At 41.9% G+C, this 22,258-nt stretch overlaps 1 protein-coding gene across 10 annotated transcripts in view; it reads left to right on the top strand.

The window, feature by feature from the left end:
• The window catches only part of PSD3 (pleckstrin and Sec7 domain containing 3), a 541,746-nt gene that overhangs the window by 408,915 nt on the left and 110,573 nt on the right, over positions 1-22,258 (top strand). The window contains exon 1 of one of the 10 annotated variants that reach the window (XM_084758400.1): positions 11,278-11,748. The exons of the other annotated variants lie outside the window; for them this stretch is intronic. Coding sequence (XP_084614526.1) covers positions 11,590-11,748 — 159 coding nt within the window. The 5' untranslated portion in view covers positions 11,278-11,589. Of the gene's footprint in view, positions 1-11,277; positions 11,749-22,258 lie in introns of those variants that run through there. 10 annotated transcript variants of the gene reach the window in all.

Raw genomic sequence — 22,258 nt, 5'->3', positions numbered from 1 at the left:
CACTGGGACTTTATTACTATTTCTCTGTAGTACAGCTTGAAATCACAGATAATGATACCTCCAGAAGTTCTTTTATTGTAAAACAATCTAGGGTTGTTTTGGCTATCCCAGATTTTTCTGGGAAAAATTTCTGCTGAAATTTTGATGGGAATTTCACTGAATGTGCAGATTGCTTTTGGTAAGATGGACATTTCGTGCAAAATCTTTCCAGATCTACTTTTGATAGGGAAGAATGTATATTCCTTTATAAACTTCAAGCCTCAATATAAAAAGCTAATGAAATACGTTTGTTTTGTTTTATAAATAAGTCTTGTTTGAATTGAATAGATTAATGAGGAGAATCACCAATCAACTGTCAAAATATTTTAGAAGTATTAACAAATTCTCTATTTTTATTTTTGTTATTAGCTAGTTTTTTGTGCTATTACCTTTATATGTGGATAGCTAATACTGTTGCCTCTGGCCCCACATGGCTGTAGGTCACTTGATAGTTGGCTGTTTACATTGAGTTGCTTCATATGTGTAAAAATACACACCAGGTTTCTAAGACTTAATAAGAAAAAAATAAGAATTTTAATGTCTCGGTAATTATTATATCCATTACATGCTGAAATGATAGCATTTTGGATGTATAAATTATTAAAATTTCTATGTTATAAATATATTAATGAGATTTCTGTGATTGTTAAATTTTGATATACTTCTTGTATACTGTTTTATTCTTTTTTCATAGAACTAATAGTGGTCTGACTGATATGGTGTGTACTATTACTCTCTGATTTTAGTTAGAGTAAGTAAAGATGGTGGGACTGTATTTCTTAGAAGTAACTCAATAAAAGTTAAGTACCTCACATTTATATTCATAGGCGAGTACACTGGTCATAAGCTTGCCAATGTAATATTCTATTACTATTAAAATATAACAAAACCTTGCTCATTCTGGGGACATTTTATGGCAAACAATATCTGAGTTAATATTTGCCTTAAGGAGTGTATTGTAATGGAAACTGAGCATGTGCTATTTAGTGATATAGGCAATGCAGAGAATTGTATAGCATTTAGGATTCAGATAGACTTAACATTGAGTTCAACCTGATTCCTTTTGTAGCTGAGTAGGTTTAGGCAGGTTAGCTGCCATCTATGAAATCCACCTATGAAAGGAAACTAATGACATCTGCCTAGTAAAGTTTTCCATAGGGGTGGGTTGAAGCACCTGGCTTATTTGATACTCCCTGGGAAACATGCTTTGTCAAAATGGGTTGGAGATGGAAGCAGGACTGGAAATTGTGGACCATGATGCAGCTTCACCAAAGGCCTCCACACTCCCCACAAGCTGTAGAGCTGAGGTGGTCCTTAAATGTGTCCTAAGTCGGGCGGTGGAGATAGAGCAGCGGTGGATCGTCCTCAGATGCAGATCTGCCTTCCCAGGAGCTTGCTTCACCATGCAGCAGTTCTGAGAGCAAGCCAACAGCAGGACTTCATGTGCCTTCCTTCCCAAAGGGAATCCCCAGATTCCATCCAGGAGTGTTTGTTTTCTTTCTTCGCCCTCCATTTACATAGCTCTCCCTGCAGATGGAAGTCTGCTGTTCTACTTGTACGTAGGTCAATGCTACTACTTAGCCATCGAGATGTTTCTTCCGTTTCCCTGTTGCAGACAATAGCGTTGTATGACTCGTTTCCTGGAGCCTATATGGGATAGTTTCTAGACTGTAATCCCAATAGATGCCTGAGGTCATAAGGCAGACACAAAACCTCAAAATAATGTATGTACTGAGGAAGAGTTCAGTGGTTGAGACTGAACTCAAGAAGCTTTAATGGTGATGGGAGCTGTTGAAGTGTTTTAATTATTTGTAATATCTTCCATAGACATCGCATGTACTATATGCATATAGATGTCAGTTATTATATAATAAGAAAGCCTGCTGAAAGTGACTGAAGTTATCCATATCATAAATTCTCTTGGGTATCTCCTCAAGTATGCAGAAGAAGATTAATAGTTTGTTTCTAAAGTACAGCCAGCCTTCTATAGCTGTGGTTTCCAACCCATAGGTTCAACAGTGGAAGGATAATATTTGGAAAAACTTGTACGTATATTGGACACAGACTTTTTTCTTGTATTTATTCACTATACAATGGAGTATGAAAATAATTTTGAATGCATTTTAATTTATTGGTTACTGTAAGTAGTCTAGAAATTATTGTCCAGGTGGCTATGTTGAGGTTGTATTTACCTATTTTTCCACTCACACAAAGAACTTGAGCTTCTATAGATTTGATACCCAAGGAGGATCCTGGGACCAAACCTTTATATTCCCAAAGATGCTATTTGATGCATTAGCCAGTCCTATTTATAACCTATGACTGGAGGGTTGGCAGGTGCTCGTCTCCGCTCACCACCCACTTGCCCTTTCCTGTCTTTCCTGTCTGCGCGGTTCATTTGAGGCGATATTAAGGTTTAATTTAGATTGTTACCCTTCTGCTAACCAACCCAAGGGATGCACTCAGCATTGCTGTAATGTCAGCTCAGGGCTGTTGTTTGCTGTTGCTGGTTTTTGAAAGGAAGCTGTTTCCTGCTCCTAGAGGTCAGTAGTTCTTTTTTTCTTGGAGGGCATGAGAGCCACGCAGCCTACTTCCTTTCTGTCTTAATTTTCCTTTTTCCTTTTCTTTTCCTTTGCATTTATTGCTTCTCCATGAGTTAAAGCATTATATTAGGTATTTCTTAATATCTTTGAATACTGCTTTTAGGGATGCTGTAATTTTCAGCACCACAGTGGACCAGCTTCAAAGACCCCTTAAGTGAGGACTCTGTGACTTGTCAGAATAAGTTCATTACCTAAGTATGAGAAAAGCGAGCTTTCATCTGAAGGGGTGAATCTGCTGAATGACGCTTTGTAGATGTTCTCCCTGCAGTGTGAAGGGACTGTAGTGGCAGCAGGTACAGTGGGTAGACAGGAAGGCCTGAAGGTCAAGGACCAAAGTGAGTAGGTTGACAGGGCACAGGTAACAGCAAAGTTTTACTTAGTGTTTGGAGGTCCAAGCTTTAGTAAATGTCAGTGTAGTTCTAATCTGAGAAAAAGCCCTGGATTTGGATACTGACTTCCTCTATTACTATTTTTTTTTTTTGGAAGACTTGGCCATGTGGACAGTCAGATCCCAAATTAATGCATCTTTCAGAGCATTCAAGGTCCCACCTGACTATCCTTGACTGCACATGCCATGATTACACGGCACTGCGCTACATGCTTCCTTTAGCATCCCATCATGCGATATCTGCACTAGCCAGGATTCTTGGCTCCCATTTAAACATAGAAAGGAAGGGGAGGGGGTATGGGGGGAGAGGAGAGAGAGAAAGAAGAAGGACACAGAACTTTTGGGTAAAATATACTGAGAAGTTATCAGGGAGTTAAAAGTGATGGTTGTTTCAAGAGTCCTAGGTGGGAAACAGACCTGAACCAAGGTAGGCAGACAGCAGAGGACAATAGCAGGTTCTTTTTGTGACCATATGAGATGTGGACTGATGTTACCCTTGCCAGTATAGCAGCCACAAGGTGGCCTCCTATGAAGACATCAAGAAACAAACGTCTAGTACCTTTAGGCTTATGCATTTGCTGCTAACATACAAGACAGGGCCTGTCTGCTACCTATGGCAGAGTTCTTCTAAAGTGGGAAAATTAAAGCGAGTCGCCTAAAAGGAGTGAAGGTCTAGTGTGGTGTGGTTCTCCTCCAGTGTGGCATGCTTCTTCTGTTTGTTTGTTTTTGCTTTTGTGTGAAATTTAGAGAATTTAAGAAACTCTCCTCAAACCAATAGTCAAGTCAAGATGTCAACACGTGTCTCTTTGGTCACATAAGCATTGTAGTTTACTGCCGCCATGCATGCTGCTAAGCTGTGGAAGCTACAGTTACAGTCTGGGCCTAACTGAATCTTGGATGAGGCAGAGAATGTTAAACTAAATCTGTTGGTTTTGTTTCTTTGGCGTCTTGGTTTAAGGTTGCACGTCTCTAGTTGGTTTGGTTCCATTGGAACCCAACAGATATTGTAAGGGCTGATGGTGATGCGGAGGAAGCACGAAGCAATATCACCAGCAGGTCAGGGGAAATGCCTTTAAAATAGCCCTGTATACCTCAGGCCTCAAAAAGTCTGGCTCAGCCTGGGACATTTCATATACATAGCACCTGGCCTTTACCTATTTAGGAATATGAACTGGATTTCCTCTGACTCTGCTTCATGGTTTTTCTCCACCCTTCAGGAATATACTTTCAGGAATATATACTTGAGGGCAAGCTGGTACTGATCTAAACTCCCACCTAGACTTTCTATTTCTGGAAATGGACTTCTGAAACCACAGAGTACAGATTTAAGATTTTAAAATAACATTTTTTTCCTTTCACCCTCCCATATGACTTTTAAAAAAAGGAAGAAATTGGGATTCTGGATGGACCTAGTGACTGAGATGTTTAAGTAACACCTCTCCAGCATGGGCAACTTTCTTATTGTGCTTTTGTGAAAACTAAGGACTTGGATACAGAAAATGACCCTAACGTAGCAATTCCTTGTCTTTTGTGATGAGCAATTCTTGCCATGTCTGTTATCTTGCAATTACTTACAGTGGTGAGGCTGTGAGTTAAAGTAAGCCTCAGCACCTTTATGGCCATACACAGCAATAAAATTAACTTCGTATTAGTGTAGACATTGGTGGACCACTGATGCCTTTGATCCTACCTTGTATAAACACGAATATTGTAGTACATTGAGTATGTCCCATACACTGGTATGTCCCAGGAATCCACATTAGTTATTGGGAAGACAGAAACATTGCTTAGTATCATATTGAAATTCTGTCACTGCTTTTGTAAGCCTGTGGATAGCTTCTCCTCATCCTTAATCTGGCTGCTGTCCCAACAGTCCTGCCTTCCTTTCAGTCTCACTGGTCTCTTCTCAGTCACTCACATTCATGCTTCTCTCCTGCACCCCAGGAAGGGTGCACACTCTGCTCAGGGTCCCTTTCCTTTGCAGTTTATCCTTCGGCATCATCTGGGTCATCGTTTCCTAGTCTCCTCTGGGAAATTCTCAGAGAAGCCCGCATCCTTTCAGAACCCTGCTTGTGTCTTCATTATGATATCGACAGTGTTACTGATTTCTCTTTGTTGGAGGGATTGATATTTAATCAATGATTATTTGCTTGTCTCTGTGGGGATGGGATTCTGCCTGGTTTTGCATAATAATCTGTTCCTAGTGCCTGGAATTGTAAATGAGAGAAATCAAAATGTTGAGCCAAATTAAACATGTTTTGTCATTTGTACTTTAGAGATTATAAGGACCCTTACGTGGCATCAAATGGGAACCATTGTGTGTTTCCTGATGGTTAATTTACATTGTTAACTTTGTTTGATTAGAAATACAGATTTAATGAGCCTTTAGATATATATGTAAAGACGTTTCCAGAGAGAATTTATTGAGGAGGAAAGACTTACCACCCTGTTTAAGGGTAACGCCATCCACTGGTCTGGACTCAGATACTGGATAAAAAGGGAAAATAAAGCCAAGGATTCCTATTTCTTTGCACAGCTGACCCTCCTAGATGCAGCCTAACTTATTACCACAGCTGTACACTGCTTCTGCTACAGTCTCCTTACTACAGCTGTACACTGCTTCTGCTACAGTGCCTCCCTGCTGTGATGGACTGTATTTACAAAATAAGTGTTTCCTCCACTAAGGTGTGTAGCCAGTTTTTCTTCATCATCAGGAAGAGCTTGAAATAATTGACTTAAAAAAAAAAGCTTAAAGCTAATCAAAAATTTGATGATAGGTAGAAGCATTAAAGGGTTTTCTGATAAATAAAAGTGGGATAAAAGACAGTGATGTGCTCTCTGAGTAATGCTTTAGGAAAACAGTCGAGCGGAGTAATTTACATTGATTGACACTTTCTTGCATGAGGGCAAGGTCTCTAGTCATTTCATGTCCTCTCAGACACTGTGCCTGGCACATATTAGGCACCCGGCAATGTTTATTATTACACTGAGTGGTGGAGAGGGGTAATTACAGGTGGGCTTATTGGATTGGCTTCTGGAACAGAACATTTTCTCAGCACTTACTACCATGTATACAATTACTAGCCTACTCACCTTGGAAAAATAGCTTTGAGGGCTTGGAAACCTGATTTTTCTATTTGCGTCTTGCAATAGAGTGAAGATTACTTTCTTGTAACAAGAATTTACAGAGTTTTCAGTATGTAGAATAGGTTGGTTTACCCACCTACCTTGAGAAAGCCTATCCTTTTGGAGTTGGGTTCTGTGTTTTTCACAATGTAATAGTTCGGGAAGAAAATTTCAGTTATACCACCAGGCTGTGTCCTAGATGCAGAATTCCTTGTGCAGTTTCCCTTACTCCCAACCACCAAAGCTGATGTCTGTCTCTGATCTAAATGACTTGACATGAATGGCTTAGTCCAGAAGGAAAATGATATTTTTTTTTAAGTTCGAGACTCCTTCATGTCTGTCTTCCTTTGAGATATCCATGTCATTTAATTTTAAATGTAAGACGGTTCTATTTAAAGGATTTCCCCATCTAGTTGCTTTGTATATTTGAAGAACAGATGGAATTAAAAGCATGTGATGCTACAGGCAAGATGGAGCCTGCTGGAGTGACGCAACATGTTCTCCTAGGTAAAACAGATCACAGTGTCTCTGACACCCAACTGTCAATTACTGTACATGTTAATCAAGCTTCCAAGATGACTTACTTTTAGTGGTTTTTTTTATTTGTTTGTATACTAACTGTTTATGAATGGGGAAATGTGTAAATGTGTAGTCATCCTGTAGGGCAAATCTTTTTGCTTTTGTTTTTGAAATGGGCAAAAGTAAAGGTATGTATATATGAACCTTGCTCAGCCACCTTCTGAGCCAGAGGAAAAAAAAAAGGTAGACAGGCAGCATAGACAAGACTCTGGTTTGTGAGAAATTTCCAGAGTCAGCCCTAGTTTTGAGAAAGAAGTTAGGGTCAGTTGGTGGACTGGTGTCACCTAGCAAGAAGACTGAGCACAGGCTCTCCTATGAGTGTCAAATTCAACAGAACCTCATGTAGCCAGGCTGTCTGGGGATCAAGTTTTTGTTGTGGACATAAAGTGCTAGGAGAAGCTGAGCTGCCGCATCTACTTATGTTCAAAATGGCTTCCCTGGCTGTGCTGTGTCCATCTGGAGGAAGGCAGGGGACATACATTTAGTTCGATTTTTTTTTTAATGCCACAGTGTCCATGGTATCTATGCATTGTCACTTAAGATGATAAATATTGTTCTGTAGAAGGAGGTCTAGTTTTGTGATCACATGATGTTTGCAAAGCACAAGCACACGATACACTGTAGGGCGCCTGCCTTCCCCTATAACAGCGAGGAACAGACGGTGCCACATGTTTGACCCGGTTTGTAAGTTAGGACAGGTAAGAGTTGATTCTTCAAGTCTACTCTCCATAACTGTCTCATAAGTGGTCATCTCCATTTCATTTCTGGAATTTGTCTCCGAGAATCTACTGCCATTTCAAGATACTCATTTCCAGCATTGATGCAATCTAGACATATGTGTTCATGGTATATTTAGCTTTTTAAAGACAAATCGTTTAGGAGACGGCATATGTACCCCCTCGTCCCCCTAAATAGTTTCTCTGGCATTAGAAAGTAAGAAACTCTGTCATAGTCAGGATCCGAATAAGTCACTTCCGGTTTCTTTATCTCGGAGATATTCATCTTGAAAATGAAGAGGTTGGAGGTGAGGTGATTATTTCTAAGTCCAGATCTGATGGTGAGTTTGAGTCCAAAGGACTAGTTGGAAGATTATTCATTAGCACCTTCAAACAGAGGCAGCCTTTTGAAGATGCTGGTCATGTGACAGACATGACTAAATCTCAGCCAGCACCCGCCCTCTATCAGGTCAGCGTCTTGTCACCTTCTCCTGCCTCAGTCCCAACAGTGTAATCTAAGGAGCCTAAAGACAGAAAAACATAGGATCCTTTTGAACTAAGGAATTGTTAAAGCCACCGTTCTGTTCTGAGAATAAAGGAAAAGTGGCCTCCTTTGACCCCACCCCCCACGTCCTGTCCGCCTCCTGAACCCTGCCAAGCCTCTAGAACATTCGTTTCCACTTTGCCTTCTCCACATGTTCATAGCTGAATCTCTTGCTTTCCTTTTATATGTAGTTCATGTTTGGTTTCGGCGGTTTGTAAATTTTGGTTTTGTTTGTTTGGCCAGTGTTCTGTAAGATTGCTTTAGCCAAGAGGGGAGCTTCTGTTAGCTACATCCACTCTCATTCTGCCAATTATCTCACCTGAGGCCTGCAAGCCTTTAAGCTCACCGATACTCCAAAGGGATGTACTGTTGTCAGTGTGCTGACACAATTTAATGATTCCAAGTTCAGGGCACGGTTGTGTGAGTGGTATATGCCCCTACTGCCTGACACCTACTAGGCAGTTAGTGAAAAGCGTATCACATAGGGTTCATTTCTCTGGGTCTCTGTTGAGTATTTTTCAATTGTTGTTGTTGTTAGCTAAGACCTTTTAAAGAAGATTGTGGGGTTTATGTAATGAATAGTGTCCTCATTCCCAGACAGCATCAGAATTTGCCTTGATAGTTTCCCCTGCCATTTTGTTCTGTTAAGCAAGTCACCTTTGTTTTCTGCTGAAGCTTTCATGGAAAGTTGTTTTTTTGCCGTTAAACAGCTGCTGCTCTCTAGGAGGCCTGCCTTTATTTTATTGGAAGCAATCTGTCTGTACAGGCCAGCTAATGTCTAGAGCAGGCAAGGCCTCATGGTAGGCTAGTACAGAATGGGGCCGTGTGATGTGTCACGCAGATTCTTTATAGTACATCTACCTGTAAACTATAGGTAGCCATATCAAGATGGTGGGCAGTAGAAAGGAAGTGTAGAACCAAAATAGTTTGTTTAGAAAGCCATATTAAGTATGATGTATTGCATCCTTATTTTATGAAACATTATTTGAGGATGTGGATCTGGTTGGACAGGGCAGTCAGTAATGGAGAACCAAGAACCAGAAGACCCTGAAAGCACCAAAGTGGTGCTTCTTTATTTTTTTTTTAAGATTTATTTATTTATTATTGTGTATACAATGCTCTGCCTGCATGTACACCTGCAGGCCAGAAGAGTATCAGATCACATCATAGATGATTGTGAGCCACCATGTGGTTGCTGGGAATTGAACTCATGACCTCTGGAAGAGCAGTCAGTGCTCTTAACCACTGAGCCATCTCTCTAGTGCCCGAAGTGCTTCTTAAGACTGTGCATAGCCAGGTTAGAGGCACCATCTGTTCTTCGTCCCTGGACTGTGAGGGTCATTGCAGTAGTGGTTGTCACCACCCAGACAGAGGTATGTGTTCTGGAACATGAGTAGAGGGCAGGGAAGGAGGAAGACTTTTCCCTCTGCTCTACAAAGTCTTGCTGCGTCGGCAGCATGGGGGAGATGCTGCCTTATCGTGTGGCGTATCATAAGGGCTTGGACTGGGTTGTGAGACAGCATCCTAAACTGTCTCATCTACACAGGTGGAGAGTGATGCAGGCACTCCTCTAAAGCTCTAGGTGTTGAACTGATGCAGTGGTTATTGGTTATTATGGTCTATGACCAGTGCCTGCTTGGCAGCAATGGGGCAAATGTAATACATTGCTTCCAGACCTCCCGAAAATGGAGCTGGATATCATATTGTAGGATATAGTTTTCTTTCTTACCGTCTTTAGTAACCAGTTTGGTAGAGAAAAGCAAACAGCCTCTGTAGAAATTCTGAATCTGCCTGTGGAGACTGGCAAATATCCTCAGGCTTTAATAGTAAGTGCTGTTTGTTTTGTGCACTCTGAGTCGGCTCTCTGCTTATTCAGGGTGCTGCTTGGAATGTGTTGTGATGCAGTGCGTTTGCAGTTCCACCTTGGGTATTACATTGGCTATATATACCTACTGTGTGCCCAGCTACAATTGCATATATTATAAACTATTAGCCTTATTACCCTGTTACAGTACATGCCTTATGTCTTTGAAACCTGCCCCATAAAGTATAAAGCCATTAGATTCCTAACCAAGAGAGAGAACAGTGTACCTCAGAGAAGACAAAGTGCTTTCGTAGTCTCTGAACTCCATGCAGCCCTAAGGGCAGCAGAGCCTAAGATCTTCTAAATGTATTTCCTATTATTATTTTAGACAAACTCCACTCACATTTATCAGTGTGCTTATAGAAGAGTTGAAGCCCCAAGGCTTCAAAGAAAAGATGGGGGACAATGAAGGGAAGTAGAACACAGCCTGTCATGGGGTGAAAAAAATCAAAGGCCCCAGCGTTCCCTTTCCCTGGGCTAGGTGACAGAGGGGGGCAACAGCGGACTGTCCCCGGACATCAGCACCTGGTTGTCTGTTATATAGAATTCTCAGGAATCAACAAGGAAGTCGGGGTTGAAGGCTGCAGGCAATTGAGTCAGCATTTTTGGCAGAATTATTTTTACATACTATTTTTTTGTTTCATTAATTTGCATTAATACCGGGAACAAGACATGATTCTGCAGTTGACCTGTTGCCTCTGAGAGACTAGGCAAGTCAGGTGTTACAATTGTGAAAATTTCATCCAAAAGTAACTAAAATTATTAGAGCAAAATATATCTTGTTTTCTAACAATGTCCAACTTGTAATTCTTGCTCAGAAGGCAGCAAGTTCCCATAAACACAGCATTTGTGGCTTTGGAATATCCTTATTGATCTGGATTGGATTTATTAATCTTACCCTATGCCCAAACACCCTCATTTCCCTCCCCCTGAACTGTCAGCATAACAGGGAGATAACTAACATCCTTCTGCATTTGCTGAGCAAGTCAGCAATTCCTGTATAAACACCAGGCAGTGATAGTCTAAGGTCATAGGAAACATTTACTTCTGACCAGCAACACAATTTGAAATAGGAAAGAAAGAAAAATCATTGATCACCAAAATGCCTTTGTGGCTAGCCTTCTGTGGAAAGCCTGTAATTGATTGAGCCTGTTGACACCCTGAGACGCATCTGCGTATCTTTCTCCCTTTTAGAATTGTGGCTCCGTCCATTCTTACCCCACGTGGTGGTGCCTTGCAGATTACTTGTGACTTTTATTTGTGGTGTGTCTGTTTTGTTGTTGACATTAATGAGATTACTGCACAAGAGAAACGGTGTTGCTATTTGGAATGTTAATGAGTTGCTTGCTTGGCCAATTGCCATTTGTTCCAGTGTGTGAATATGGTGTGTGTGTGTGTGTGTGTGTGTGTGTGTGTGTGTGTGTGTGTGTGTGTGTGTGTGTGTGTAAAAGAGCCGAGTAGCAAGGGGTGGGATTGCATTTTTTTCCCCCTCTTTGCAGCCAGTGACGTGTGCCGTGCCTGGAACAATCAGACTCGCTGCAAACAGGGTAGTTGAAGATGCTGGGGGAGGCAGGCTGGTGCTTCCTCAGCTGAGACGATCTTAGAGCCGCTCGGGAGCTGCTTGGCGCTGCTGGAGTACAACAGGCAGAGTTCTTTCAGCATTAGAGCTTTGTGACGGGTGGAAAGTGCCTTTTTATTTCTCCAAACCTGTTCCCCAGTAGACCTTCAGAATGATTGGCGTGAATAGTGTTCAGAGTGCCAGCAAGGTGCGGGTGAGGACCTCGGGTTCTGTGAAGTACTCTCGAGAAGATTCTATCCGGCGGCAGTCCCACCGGTCAAAGTCCATGAAAATTTCCAACTCCTCAGAGTTTTCTGCTAAGGAGACCAAGGTAAAGACACGCCGCGTTAATTACTGTGGAGCGTTGTATGGTGGGATGGCGGGGTGCTGTGCAGTCCGCCGGCATCTGACAGGCAGTGACAGGCTGAGAAAGTAACAGGGGAAGCATAAAATGGCTCTAAGATAATCAATGCGATTGGGGTGAGTGCTGATTACCCGAAACTCCAGATGGGAGAACTGCTGTGCTGTGCAGCAGCTTTGCACTGAAACCACTCTGTAGAAGAGAAAGACTGAAGCAATCCTGAAAGAGAGACGCTTGTGGAAACTGGTGGTTGGCACGGTGGTCTCGTTTCACTCTCAGAAAGGTTGCCGTGACAAATGGCTTCTTAGTGTGGCGTATTTTTAGAGCGTAAAGAATGTAGAAATGTCTCGTGTGCTTTTTTTTTTTTTAAATCTTTCATTGAGTTCATTTCCTTCCTCCCTCTCTCAGTCTGTTCCCCTCCCCCCAAGCCTGTGGAGCCTAGTGTAGAAAAGTGACCCTGTGCTGTAGGCTGCGTTCTTGCTCCGCTCGTTGCCAGGTGTGCATAACTGGAAGGAATTCCTCCTTTTGTGTGCCTTCCACACGTGTGCGCGCTGCTGCTGCTGCTGCTGCTGCTGCTGCTGCGGCACTGCCGTTAATAAGGCGCCGCCGTCTCCGCGGTTCTCTCGGAGATAGCATAATCTCGGTCCCTGTGGAATGGGAAGGGAGTGATTACGTAGTGAAGTGGGGCATTTACTACATGCAACATGTCCTTGAGAGTCCTCCCACCGCCATCTGTGTGAGCAGGGTACTCAGACACCCTCCCACTCTACAGGTTTAAAAATGGAACGGTGGAATCATAGGACCACAGGACTCTGGGGCCGGGGATGCGGGTGATCACAGCAAGATGCGCGGGCTTGGAGATGTGTAGGAAAAGCTTTGGGAGGTCGCTCTCTGTCACTTCAGCCTTCACGTGGGTTCTGTCCAGACCCACCGGGAGTGACGTTAGGACTACCACCCCCCCTCCCGCCCCCTGCCACCTTGTGCCCCTGCCCCCTCCCGGCCTCTTCCTCCCCCTGTCATTACAGTTATTGAAAGGCTTTGGTCTTAACGGGTTCCCCTCAAAATATGGTAGGCGTGGATGGTGACTTTAAGAAACCTGCTGGCTCTCCATCTATCACTTTACATTATGATGTAGTGGAGCCTAGCCCCATCCGTCAAAAGCAGAGTCTTTTGCTGTAATAAGTTCTTCACAGGTGGCCTTTTCCTCGGTTATGTTTAAGGAATAGTTTTAGGGAGAAATATGCTTTTCTTGACAGTCTTCTAATAAGACCCAAATGAACATCTCTTGTTTCCTACTGCAACTGCTCTGCGACCTCACATGGTGTGATGACTACCGCCTCCTACTGAGACCCCCGCCCCCAAAGGCTATTAAAATATTAAGTAGATGTAGAAGGCCAGGCATGTAGTGGACAACATGGCTACAAAGTCTATTTTGCAAAGAACACACTGACTTAGCATCTCTGAATTTTGTTTTAGTGTGTATCACATCTATGACATGTGGTGAGAAGCCCTGAGAAATAAGAGGTCATTATTGGGAACGCTTTTGTAGTACAAACTCATCCTAATAAAAATTCAATCATTTTAAGACTACTGGTTTGCTCAGAATTAAGTTGTGTGGGGTAATATTGGAAGCTAACAGACGCCAAATAAGCACATTTCTCTAATGGCTTCTCTATTGTTTTATACAGTTGCAGCCACTCTTATTTGATAGGAATCTATACACCTTGGGTAATATTTCAGTCAAGAGTATTGTATACATGCCCCTGATAGAATTTTAGTCAAGAGGCCATCACATGACTTTGCCGATTATAGTCTTATATTTTAAAAAATATATTGGGATATTATATGCTCTCCTGAGTTCTGGTGTGTTTATTCAAGATATATCTAAGCTCTTAGCTCCTGGACTGTCTCTCTCTGTCTCCCAGTCCCTTTGCCCCTGCCTTTCTGCCTTGCGTATGTATCCCTTTAGAATTAAGAGAGTAGCTAAATTAAACATTATCCTAATGTTTGCCCTAACCTAATTAACTGATTTTCATTATGGACATATGTAATTACATGGTAACCTGTGTTCTTCACTATAATGTACGTATTTTATTCCAAGTGTTAATAATTAAAATGATTATTCACCTCACTTGTATTTAGTAGTAACTTTTCATTAGTTAAAGCAAATACTTGTTTTTCTCCTGTATGTAGTAATTTTTAGTTATCTGACTGTTCAGAAAAAAAATGAGAGTATGTTTCACCTGGTGATAAGAAAGTTTATTTCCTCTGCCCCATTTCATCACTCTTTCCTCCACAGAAGACAATAGTAAGGTAACATTTATTAACTCAACATAACTTCTAGGATTGAATTCTCTCTCAAAAACTGTACCTAGCCCCTTCTAGAATAAGTATAATAGTTTCCATATTTTCATAGAGTTTAATTTTAATGTTTTATGCTCTTTGAAAACTGTCATCTCTATTTCTTAACTTCTTTTGTTGGCATAAAACTCACTTGTTTGCGTTACTATGAAATCAGCTCATCTGCAGGCCTCACATTTTTATCTGATTTTTACATTTTGTTTTATATTTTAAGAAAGTGTTAAAAGCTTTCTTAAGGTTTACTTATTGCCTTAAATGTAAAAAAAAAAGTCTTTCAAGAGTTCTTTAAGTAAACATTTTAAGTGAAGAAAAATTGACTTTTCTAATCTTTGTGCATCATGCAGTGGTTTTCTGTAGAACCCCCTGCAACCTCCCTCCCTCCTTAAAAGTGATGAAATCCTCCTCTTTCTTATGAAGAATATGACTTTTCCTTTTTCTGAATAATGTTTCTACCAAATTCAGAAGCAGATAAAACAGAGAAGATACTTAACGTTAATTTTTTTTAGAAGAACACTTACACATTTCTGGAAACCAGCTGTAATTATCAAACTGTCTCATTTAAGCCTAACTCTATGCACGCATAGTCTTTTAACTAATACTGGAAGAGTTACCAATAAGCCTCCTGGCCAGTAGGGGGCACTACAGACCTTCCTGCTACTAGTGGACAAACTAGACAAAAAAACCAAAACCAAACAAACAAACAAAAAACTAACTTGGAATCAGTTGGGGATATTGATTTGTAACTTTGGTGTCTTTTTTCATTCAGTTATTTATCTTATCCGTTTATGTGTTTATCATGGTGCTCGGTATTGAATAAACTTCAGGTTTCACATATGCTTGTCAATTGCTCTACCATGATCTACATGGGCATCCCAGAAAAAGCTACTTTAAGCCTCACTTCTACCACACACGTCCACATTCCCTCCTCTTCATCTGCTTACATACAAATTATAAACTCCCTGAGTATTTCTTAGTTTTTAAGAAATGTAAAAGCTAGTGTCCATACATGCATTTGTTTTCATGTACTCATCTCTCACCAAACTACTATATATTTACTTGGGCAAAATCTCAGCTTGACCATGTCATTTTTTTTATGCTGTTTCAGAGGGCGAAAATAACGTGTATAATTGAATCACTGAGGCACAACATCATATTAAGAATTCTCTTACTGAGCCAGGTGTGGTGGCGCGCTCCTTTAATCCCAGCGCTCAGCAGGCAGAGACAGGTGGATCTCTGTGAGTTTGAGGCTGGTCTACAAAGACCAGGATAGCCGGTCCTGCAAAAGAAACCAAAAGAATTCTCTCACTGATGACTGTGTGAATGTAAACAAGCTGTTTAAAAATGTTCAAAGTGGCGAAGAAACTTGAGAAACTTCTCATAAAACTCATGGCACTTCTGGTGGTCCATAGTGAAAACACCGGCTGTGTGCTTTGTGGGCGAAGATGCTACCCGGGCATCATGTGAATTTTTTGTCATTACTTATTGTACATTGGCCCAAGTCCTTTCTCCCTGAGACTTACCTGTAAACTGCAGTTGTGAAATGTCCGTCTGAGCAAGATTAAGCTTTGTACTTTTGATGGATGGACCTACACTTTTTTCTGTTAAAGGAAACCCAAAGACTAAGCTAGCTTCAAGGAAGGTGGCTTTATTGCTTTGCAGATAAATGTCCGTTCTAGGAGATGTTAACTGTAAACATGTGAGAGAGAAATGGAAGTGCTTTGCTCCAAAGCACTGCTTGGGGAGTGCCTAATTCATCGCTTTGTAAAACATGCTGCAATTATAGGGAGAGGTACCATCAACTCCTTTCTCTTCCTTCTGCTGAAGGCTTTGCTTGCTCTCTCTTTAGCAGTGTTAGGTAAATGCTAATGAGCTCCCCCTGTGAGTGAAAGCTGTAAGCAAAGGAGCCTGAGGAGGTCTTTTAAGAGGCCTGCCCCTTTGCAACCTCAAATTACAGTGGGAGGTTTGCAGGCTGATGTCATGTACTGTCCCTGGAACACATCTTCTTAAGACTAAAAGCTAAATCTGGGAAGGAGATTCTGATCAAATAGGCCATTGGCATCTGCCTGTTTAAAAGTGTATGTCTAGTGTAATATGAAGAAATTATCTATCTTCTCAATTGAAACTGTCTTTACAGTCGTCACTTATACATGCAATATATAAATAATACAAATATATAGCATAAAACATTACAAATTTAGACTCTGAAGTTTGAAGCAGAACACTTTTCAAACCCTATAAATCTGTCTGTTAGTTTAAAGGGTCTAGAGAGGTAAGATACTATTATGTTACAATATTAACAACATCCTAGGTATGAGTTAAAACCCTGGCATGGTAAAAGAATCAGAGGGGGAGTGCAAGGATTAAGACAACTTTATCCCCAAAGTTATGTCCTTAATGTTGGTTCTGTTATCTTTACACTATGCTTCCTGTGTTCTAGGAAGCTACATTTTTGCTATAGGTGCCAGAGAAACTAATCCATATATATATTAGTGTTTTGCTGTTTTGTTTTGTTGTTTTGTTTTTCCCAGGAGAGACCCTAGGAAGAGACAGGGCTCCCTGTGGCAGCTCATCCCACAAGAGTTTGTGTCATTATCAATAGCTATGTATCTGCCTCAGTACTTGTGTCAGACTGTTAATTTTAAAATAAACTTGTCTACGGTTGATTTTATTCTTGAGTTTCCAAAGCTGGCAAAAATGGCTGGGGTTTTGTTGATGGGTGCCGTGTTTGGGCCCCAGCTCCTCAGCTTGGTGTGCCGAATTTCATAGGCCCTGCAGTGCTTTCAGGTAGTTAAACACCTTTTCCCACCCAGGATGTACAAAAGACTATTTAGGAGCAAGTGCCTAACAAGCCATCCTTCTGATTGGATGGCACCTGCTGACTCTTGAACATAATTAAAAGCAACTCCTCCACCATCACAGTATGATCCATCTTCACCTGAGAAAAGGCATGCGGGTGATGGGCTCGGTTCGAGCATCTCCAAAATCACCGCCAATGTCAACCTGTTCTGCCGTCCCCAAGAGTGGGTTTTGTGCTCCCCCCCCCCATGTGGGGAAAGAATCCGCCAGTCTATACAGTCACTGTTATTACTCATGACAGAGAATCGAGGGAGGGGGGAAAGGAAACCTGTGATAAGAGTGAAGAGAGGAGGAAAGGAGGTGCTTTTAAAAGTCACTCATTGTTGAAAATCTGGGCAGTTAGAAGGGAAATGTATGAGGACTCACGTTCTCTAGCATAATGCCTTTTCTTCAGGATAGCCTGCTGGAAGGTGCCTGCCTGGCCCAATCGTCAAGGATTATAAATAACTATAGTTCTTTTGGGGGGCATGTTTTTAGGGAAAAATCACACATTCATAATGCTGCAGATACCAAGTAACTGAATACGATGGCGTCCTCCTCAATTTGTCATCAAGTTACTGATTGCTATTATTTTTTGAGTTTTGCATTATCATTCCAGTAGGTCAATTTTGTCATTTTTTTTTTTAATTAAAACCCAGTTTCGCACGTTCTTACAGACACCTCTACAAATGCACAATCTTCTGATTTCACTGGAATTTCATTTGGGCGGTAGACTTTTTTGTATGCTTCCTGTCAAAATTTTATGAAGGTGACTGACTAGGGCCCAGTTTTACTCCAGTTCTTTCCATAACCTGCTGTTGGCTGTCACTTCCGGTTTAGTTTTCGAATGTGAAATCGTATTCACAGTGCTGAAGACATCAGTGTGCTGCTTGCCAGACTCAGGCATTGTAAATCGATACTATTGAGCCATCCAGATAGTCGCTTCTTGCTCATTCAGGGTCATTTACTCGAGGCAGCCTCTGCTCTCCAGCACACACCCACTGGACACGCCCAGTGTCCGCAGTAAGCACTAAGATGCCAAATCCAGGAGCCCCTGCAGCCCACGACAAAGGAGTCAGTCCCTGCTGTGTGATTCATTTCAGGATACTACTGCAGTCTCCAGCATAAACACCCCTGATGCATTTGGTGGGCTTCCTAACTGGGCGCTTTGAGGAATGGAGCTTTTAGTTTCATGTTATTAAGACAGGACTTGCCCTGTCTGGCTTCTTGGTCCCTCTCTGCCTTAGTATCTTGAGTGCTGGGATCATAGGTGTGTGTGTCACCATGCCCTGGAAGAAAGCAGCTGTTTACTGTCAAGGCAGGGGAGAAGTCAGATAAAATGGCAAGTCCTTTATGCTGATTTTTGTCACCGTTCTTCAGTCCGCTTTCTTAGAAACATTCAAACAGGAAGACTCTTTAAAATACTCTTTCTCACGATTGGTCAGTGTCTGAAGGGCTTTTGTATGTTTCATCAACCCCATGCTATGTTCTTTCAGTTCCCAGATAAATGGTGGGTTTTTTTTGTTGTTGTTGTTGTTGTTTTTTGGTTTTTAATTCAGCCAACACATAACTATTCTGATTAGTTTAAGGGAATGGTACCTTTTTTATTTTTTTGGTTCCTCGAAAAACTCACTGAAGTCTTGAGGGTGGAAATTATAGACAAATCAAGGACAAATGAGAGGATGCCCTTAAAGAGGTCAAAACCTTTGAGAGCTGAAAGCAGGTCTCCTTACCTTTTAGTCCTGGCAAGTAGCGAGAGTGAGCAGGAGACAGCAGATGCCAGGGACGAAGGCCCTGGCTGCCCCTGAGAGCAGCTAGTCAAAACAGGAGATGACTCTTCCGGAAGGCGCCTGGGTTGGAAATACTAAATGCAGTCTCCTCCCCAGTGTGGCCATCGCCTCCCCTTTCCCTGTGCTTTCTACTCATCTTCCACACAGAGTTAACCAGAGGCTTCAGACATAATTCAGGCCCATATTGAGGCCCAGGGTGAGATCCCTGTGTGGAAAATAGCAGTGGTAAGTGAGATGTCGAAATACTTCTTCGCAGAAGCAATCTCTGCCCTCTCTCCTCCCTCAGATGTATTTTCTCAGGAGTAAGAAGACATGTATCCAGTAAATAAGAAGTTGAATAGCCCGGAGGGAGTGGGAAACTCCGGGAACTTGATAAAGGGAAGCCCTGGACCACAGCTGTGTGAGCGATGGAAACAGGCAGTTAAGACAGGAAAGGATGGAAGACTGTGGCCATAGCACTGACTGAGCACCTGGCATAGGACTCTGAAGAGATGGGGATTGGGAATGTGATGAGAGATGGTGGAGGTGAATTAGAGATAGGTTCCCAGAAAATTCATTTAATGCCCCCAGCCAAATGTGGTTGGACTAATGATTTGGTAGACAACAACAACAATCTACTTTTTTAAAAGTACTATACTTGTACACCGTTGCCTAGCTATGATTTCTGTCAATATTATCATTGTAACGCAGGCACTGAAAATTGATGACTCTCCAAATTGTGAGGGGATATAATTCTAATACATTAGGTAGGAAGAGAAGTATATGTGTATATAACAAATATGTGCCATATAGGCATATATGTATATATATTTATTTTATATATTACATATAATTTGTTTTGATGGAATTATGTTAATAAGTATTGTATTCTTTTATTTATAAAATACTTTTATCTTAACAAAGTGAAAAAACCTGGCAATTCTATGTAGTTTCCCATTTTTTAAAAAATTCTATTGTTTATGAAATTGAATTGCCTAGTAGCTGCTAGATTTGATTTTTGAATTCAGCTGAATTGATTGTTTTAAATAAAATCTATTGCCATTTAGATTTGTCTCCATTGCTTTTTCTAATGCGTGGAAATGACAGGGAGCAAATGCCAGGCCTGGTGTTCCTTCTAGATGTTAATGTCCTTTGGGGATTGTGTTTTTAGGAGCCACTTATTAAAAAGGGCTCAGCTTGTTGCCCAGCAAAATAGTTTCTTAAATAACTGTGCACATTAACTTTATGATCATGTCCATAATCATTAAATATAATTGGTCACTTTTCTCATGTATTTAAATATACTGCATGTGGGATTATAAGGTCACTTGAAATTTATGTGTCCCTCATATTTCAGATCGTAAAGCGTTTCTCCCTGCTACCTCCTAGCAAACAAGGATTATCAAAGAGAGGCTCTAAGAGCAAGTGCTACTGAGAATCCTCTCTGAAAATGTAGGTTATGGTCATATTTTTTTCAAGCGAGGATTAGCTGTCCAAATATAGACAAGTTTTTTGATAAATAGCCCTCCGGAGGATCAGTGTGTGAGCATTAGAAGCGAAATCAAGAAATGGCTGTGATCACAAGGAACTCGTGCTTATGAAGAGCTGCGTATACTAAGGAATGTCTTAGGAGTCAGCCTTCCACTCGTATTCACTAAGACTGTAATTGCGTAGACTTTTATTTTCGGCTTCCGGGCTATAAAGTTTTCCACATAAATCACATTCACGTAAGGTTTCAAGACACTTGTCCCTGACATCTATAACGAGCTAAAGAAAGATGAGGGTACTTTTATATGTTCCTGTCATTCCTTCTGTAGTTTAGTCAACTAAAGGAGAGTGCCTCTTCTTCCTGGGTTACATACCCTCTCCTGGAGAACATGTTGGTATCGTCATGGCAACTCCATTTGGGGGAATGGTATAAAGAGACTGTAAAATATTCAACTAAACATAAAAAGGCACCTTGCGGTCTGACTTTGTCTTATTATCTTAAGGTCACCCGATTTAACCAGTATGAATACAAGGCAGCCAAATAAATTTTGATTATTTCGTATAGCCATTCTCCCGATGTCTAATATGAAATTTTTTTGGGGGGGGCACGCTTAAACTAAAAAGAAGTTATTTATTGTTGGACCCTTCTGTTAAGGTTGAAGCCTGGCATTAACAGACAGCCCCGGAGCATGGTGCTAAAATGTCGAACTCCCTCCTCTCCTCTCCTTCTGATCTGCGGAACCCCAGATCCTCAGGGAGGATACAGGATACGTAGCCCTCGGGGAGATTGCAGGCCCAACCCTGTCCCTATCAGAAACCTGTTATTCGGGGTGTACCAGGGGATTCCTGGAAGTACCCTCTCCCATGCTAATGAGATGTCTTGGCATCTTAGCTTTCAGGCAATGACCTTTTGCCACACCCCTAACCATACCTGGAGTTCTTCTCCCTCTCCCTGCTGCCCATGGGATAATTAAGTATTGTAGACCCGTTCTTATGACAGGACTGTGCTGCTGCATGCAAATGAAGCATCCCTGGCATTTTAGGCCCCCAAAGCCCCTCCTACTTCCTGAGTTTATAAGTCCCTGCTTTACATGGCGGGGGGGGGCACCATATATTTCAACAAAGATAGTCTAAGACTTGTCATTTATTCTGGGAAAGGAAGACAGACAATCAGACAGACAGATACACACACGCATACACACACACACACACACACACACACACACACACACACACACACAGCCCAAGGTTTCACCACTGGACCTGTTCACCACTGGACCTGGGGCTTGACTGCTAGCCAGGTAGCCATAGCTGCCTCCAGACCTGCTTTCCAGCCATGAACCTACCAGGCACAGGCATTTGCCCACACCCTCTGCCATTAATATGGTCCTTAATCAAAGGGCAGTAATACTGTGGTATCACTGCCCAAGTTGGAACTCCCAAGCTTCTGCCATTCACCAGCATGTCTGCGGAGTGCCACTGTCGGCATCTTTTGCACCACAGTACCCACTCAGTGTCTACTCAGTGTGAAAAACGTGTGCTTAAGCTACGCAGACATGGGCCACCCTTCTCTCATAACTTAGGGAGGTAGCATGACACATACTCGGCCATTGCCCAAGCCACACCTTCTACCTGAGCAGCACTCTCCCTTGCCTTCGGGCAGCTCTCTACAGCCGAAGCTGGCGCTCCTCTTAAGTCATGAATTACAGCAGGCCACTCACCTGCCTCGAATAATCCACTGCTTGCCCAGCTTGCGTAGGATAAAGGTCCAGTTGTTGTATAGTTAAAACCCCCCACTGCCTGTCTGTTTCCCACAATGCAAACGTTCCCGTACCCAAGGCCCACCGCGTCCTACCACATGTGTTTTGTCTCCTAGGCTTTCCCCCACTCAGTCACTCCTACAGCAGCTCATCCCCTTCTTCCAGACTTGTAAGAGCGTGTGGGTTTGTGTTTTGCCTTTCCTTGCAGAATGGCGCACTCTGGCCATCTAGTCTGAAGCTGACCCTTTGAGTTATGTTGTTTCCGAG

Source organism: Acomys minous (genome assembly GCF_964271855.1).
Source record: "Acomys minous genome assembly, chromosome: 15".
Classification (NCBI taxonomy): domain Eukaryota; kingdom Metazoa; phylum Chordata; class Mammalia; order Rodentia; family Muridae; genus Acomys; species Acomys minous.
This window is presented reverse-complemented; position numbering and strand designations above follow the sequence as displayed.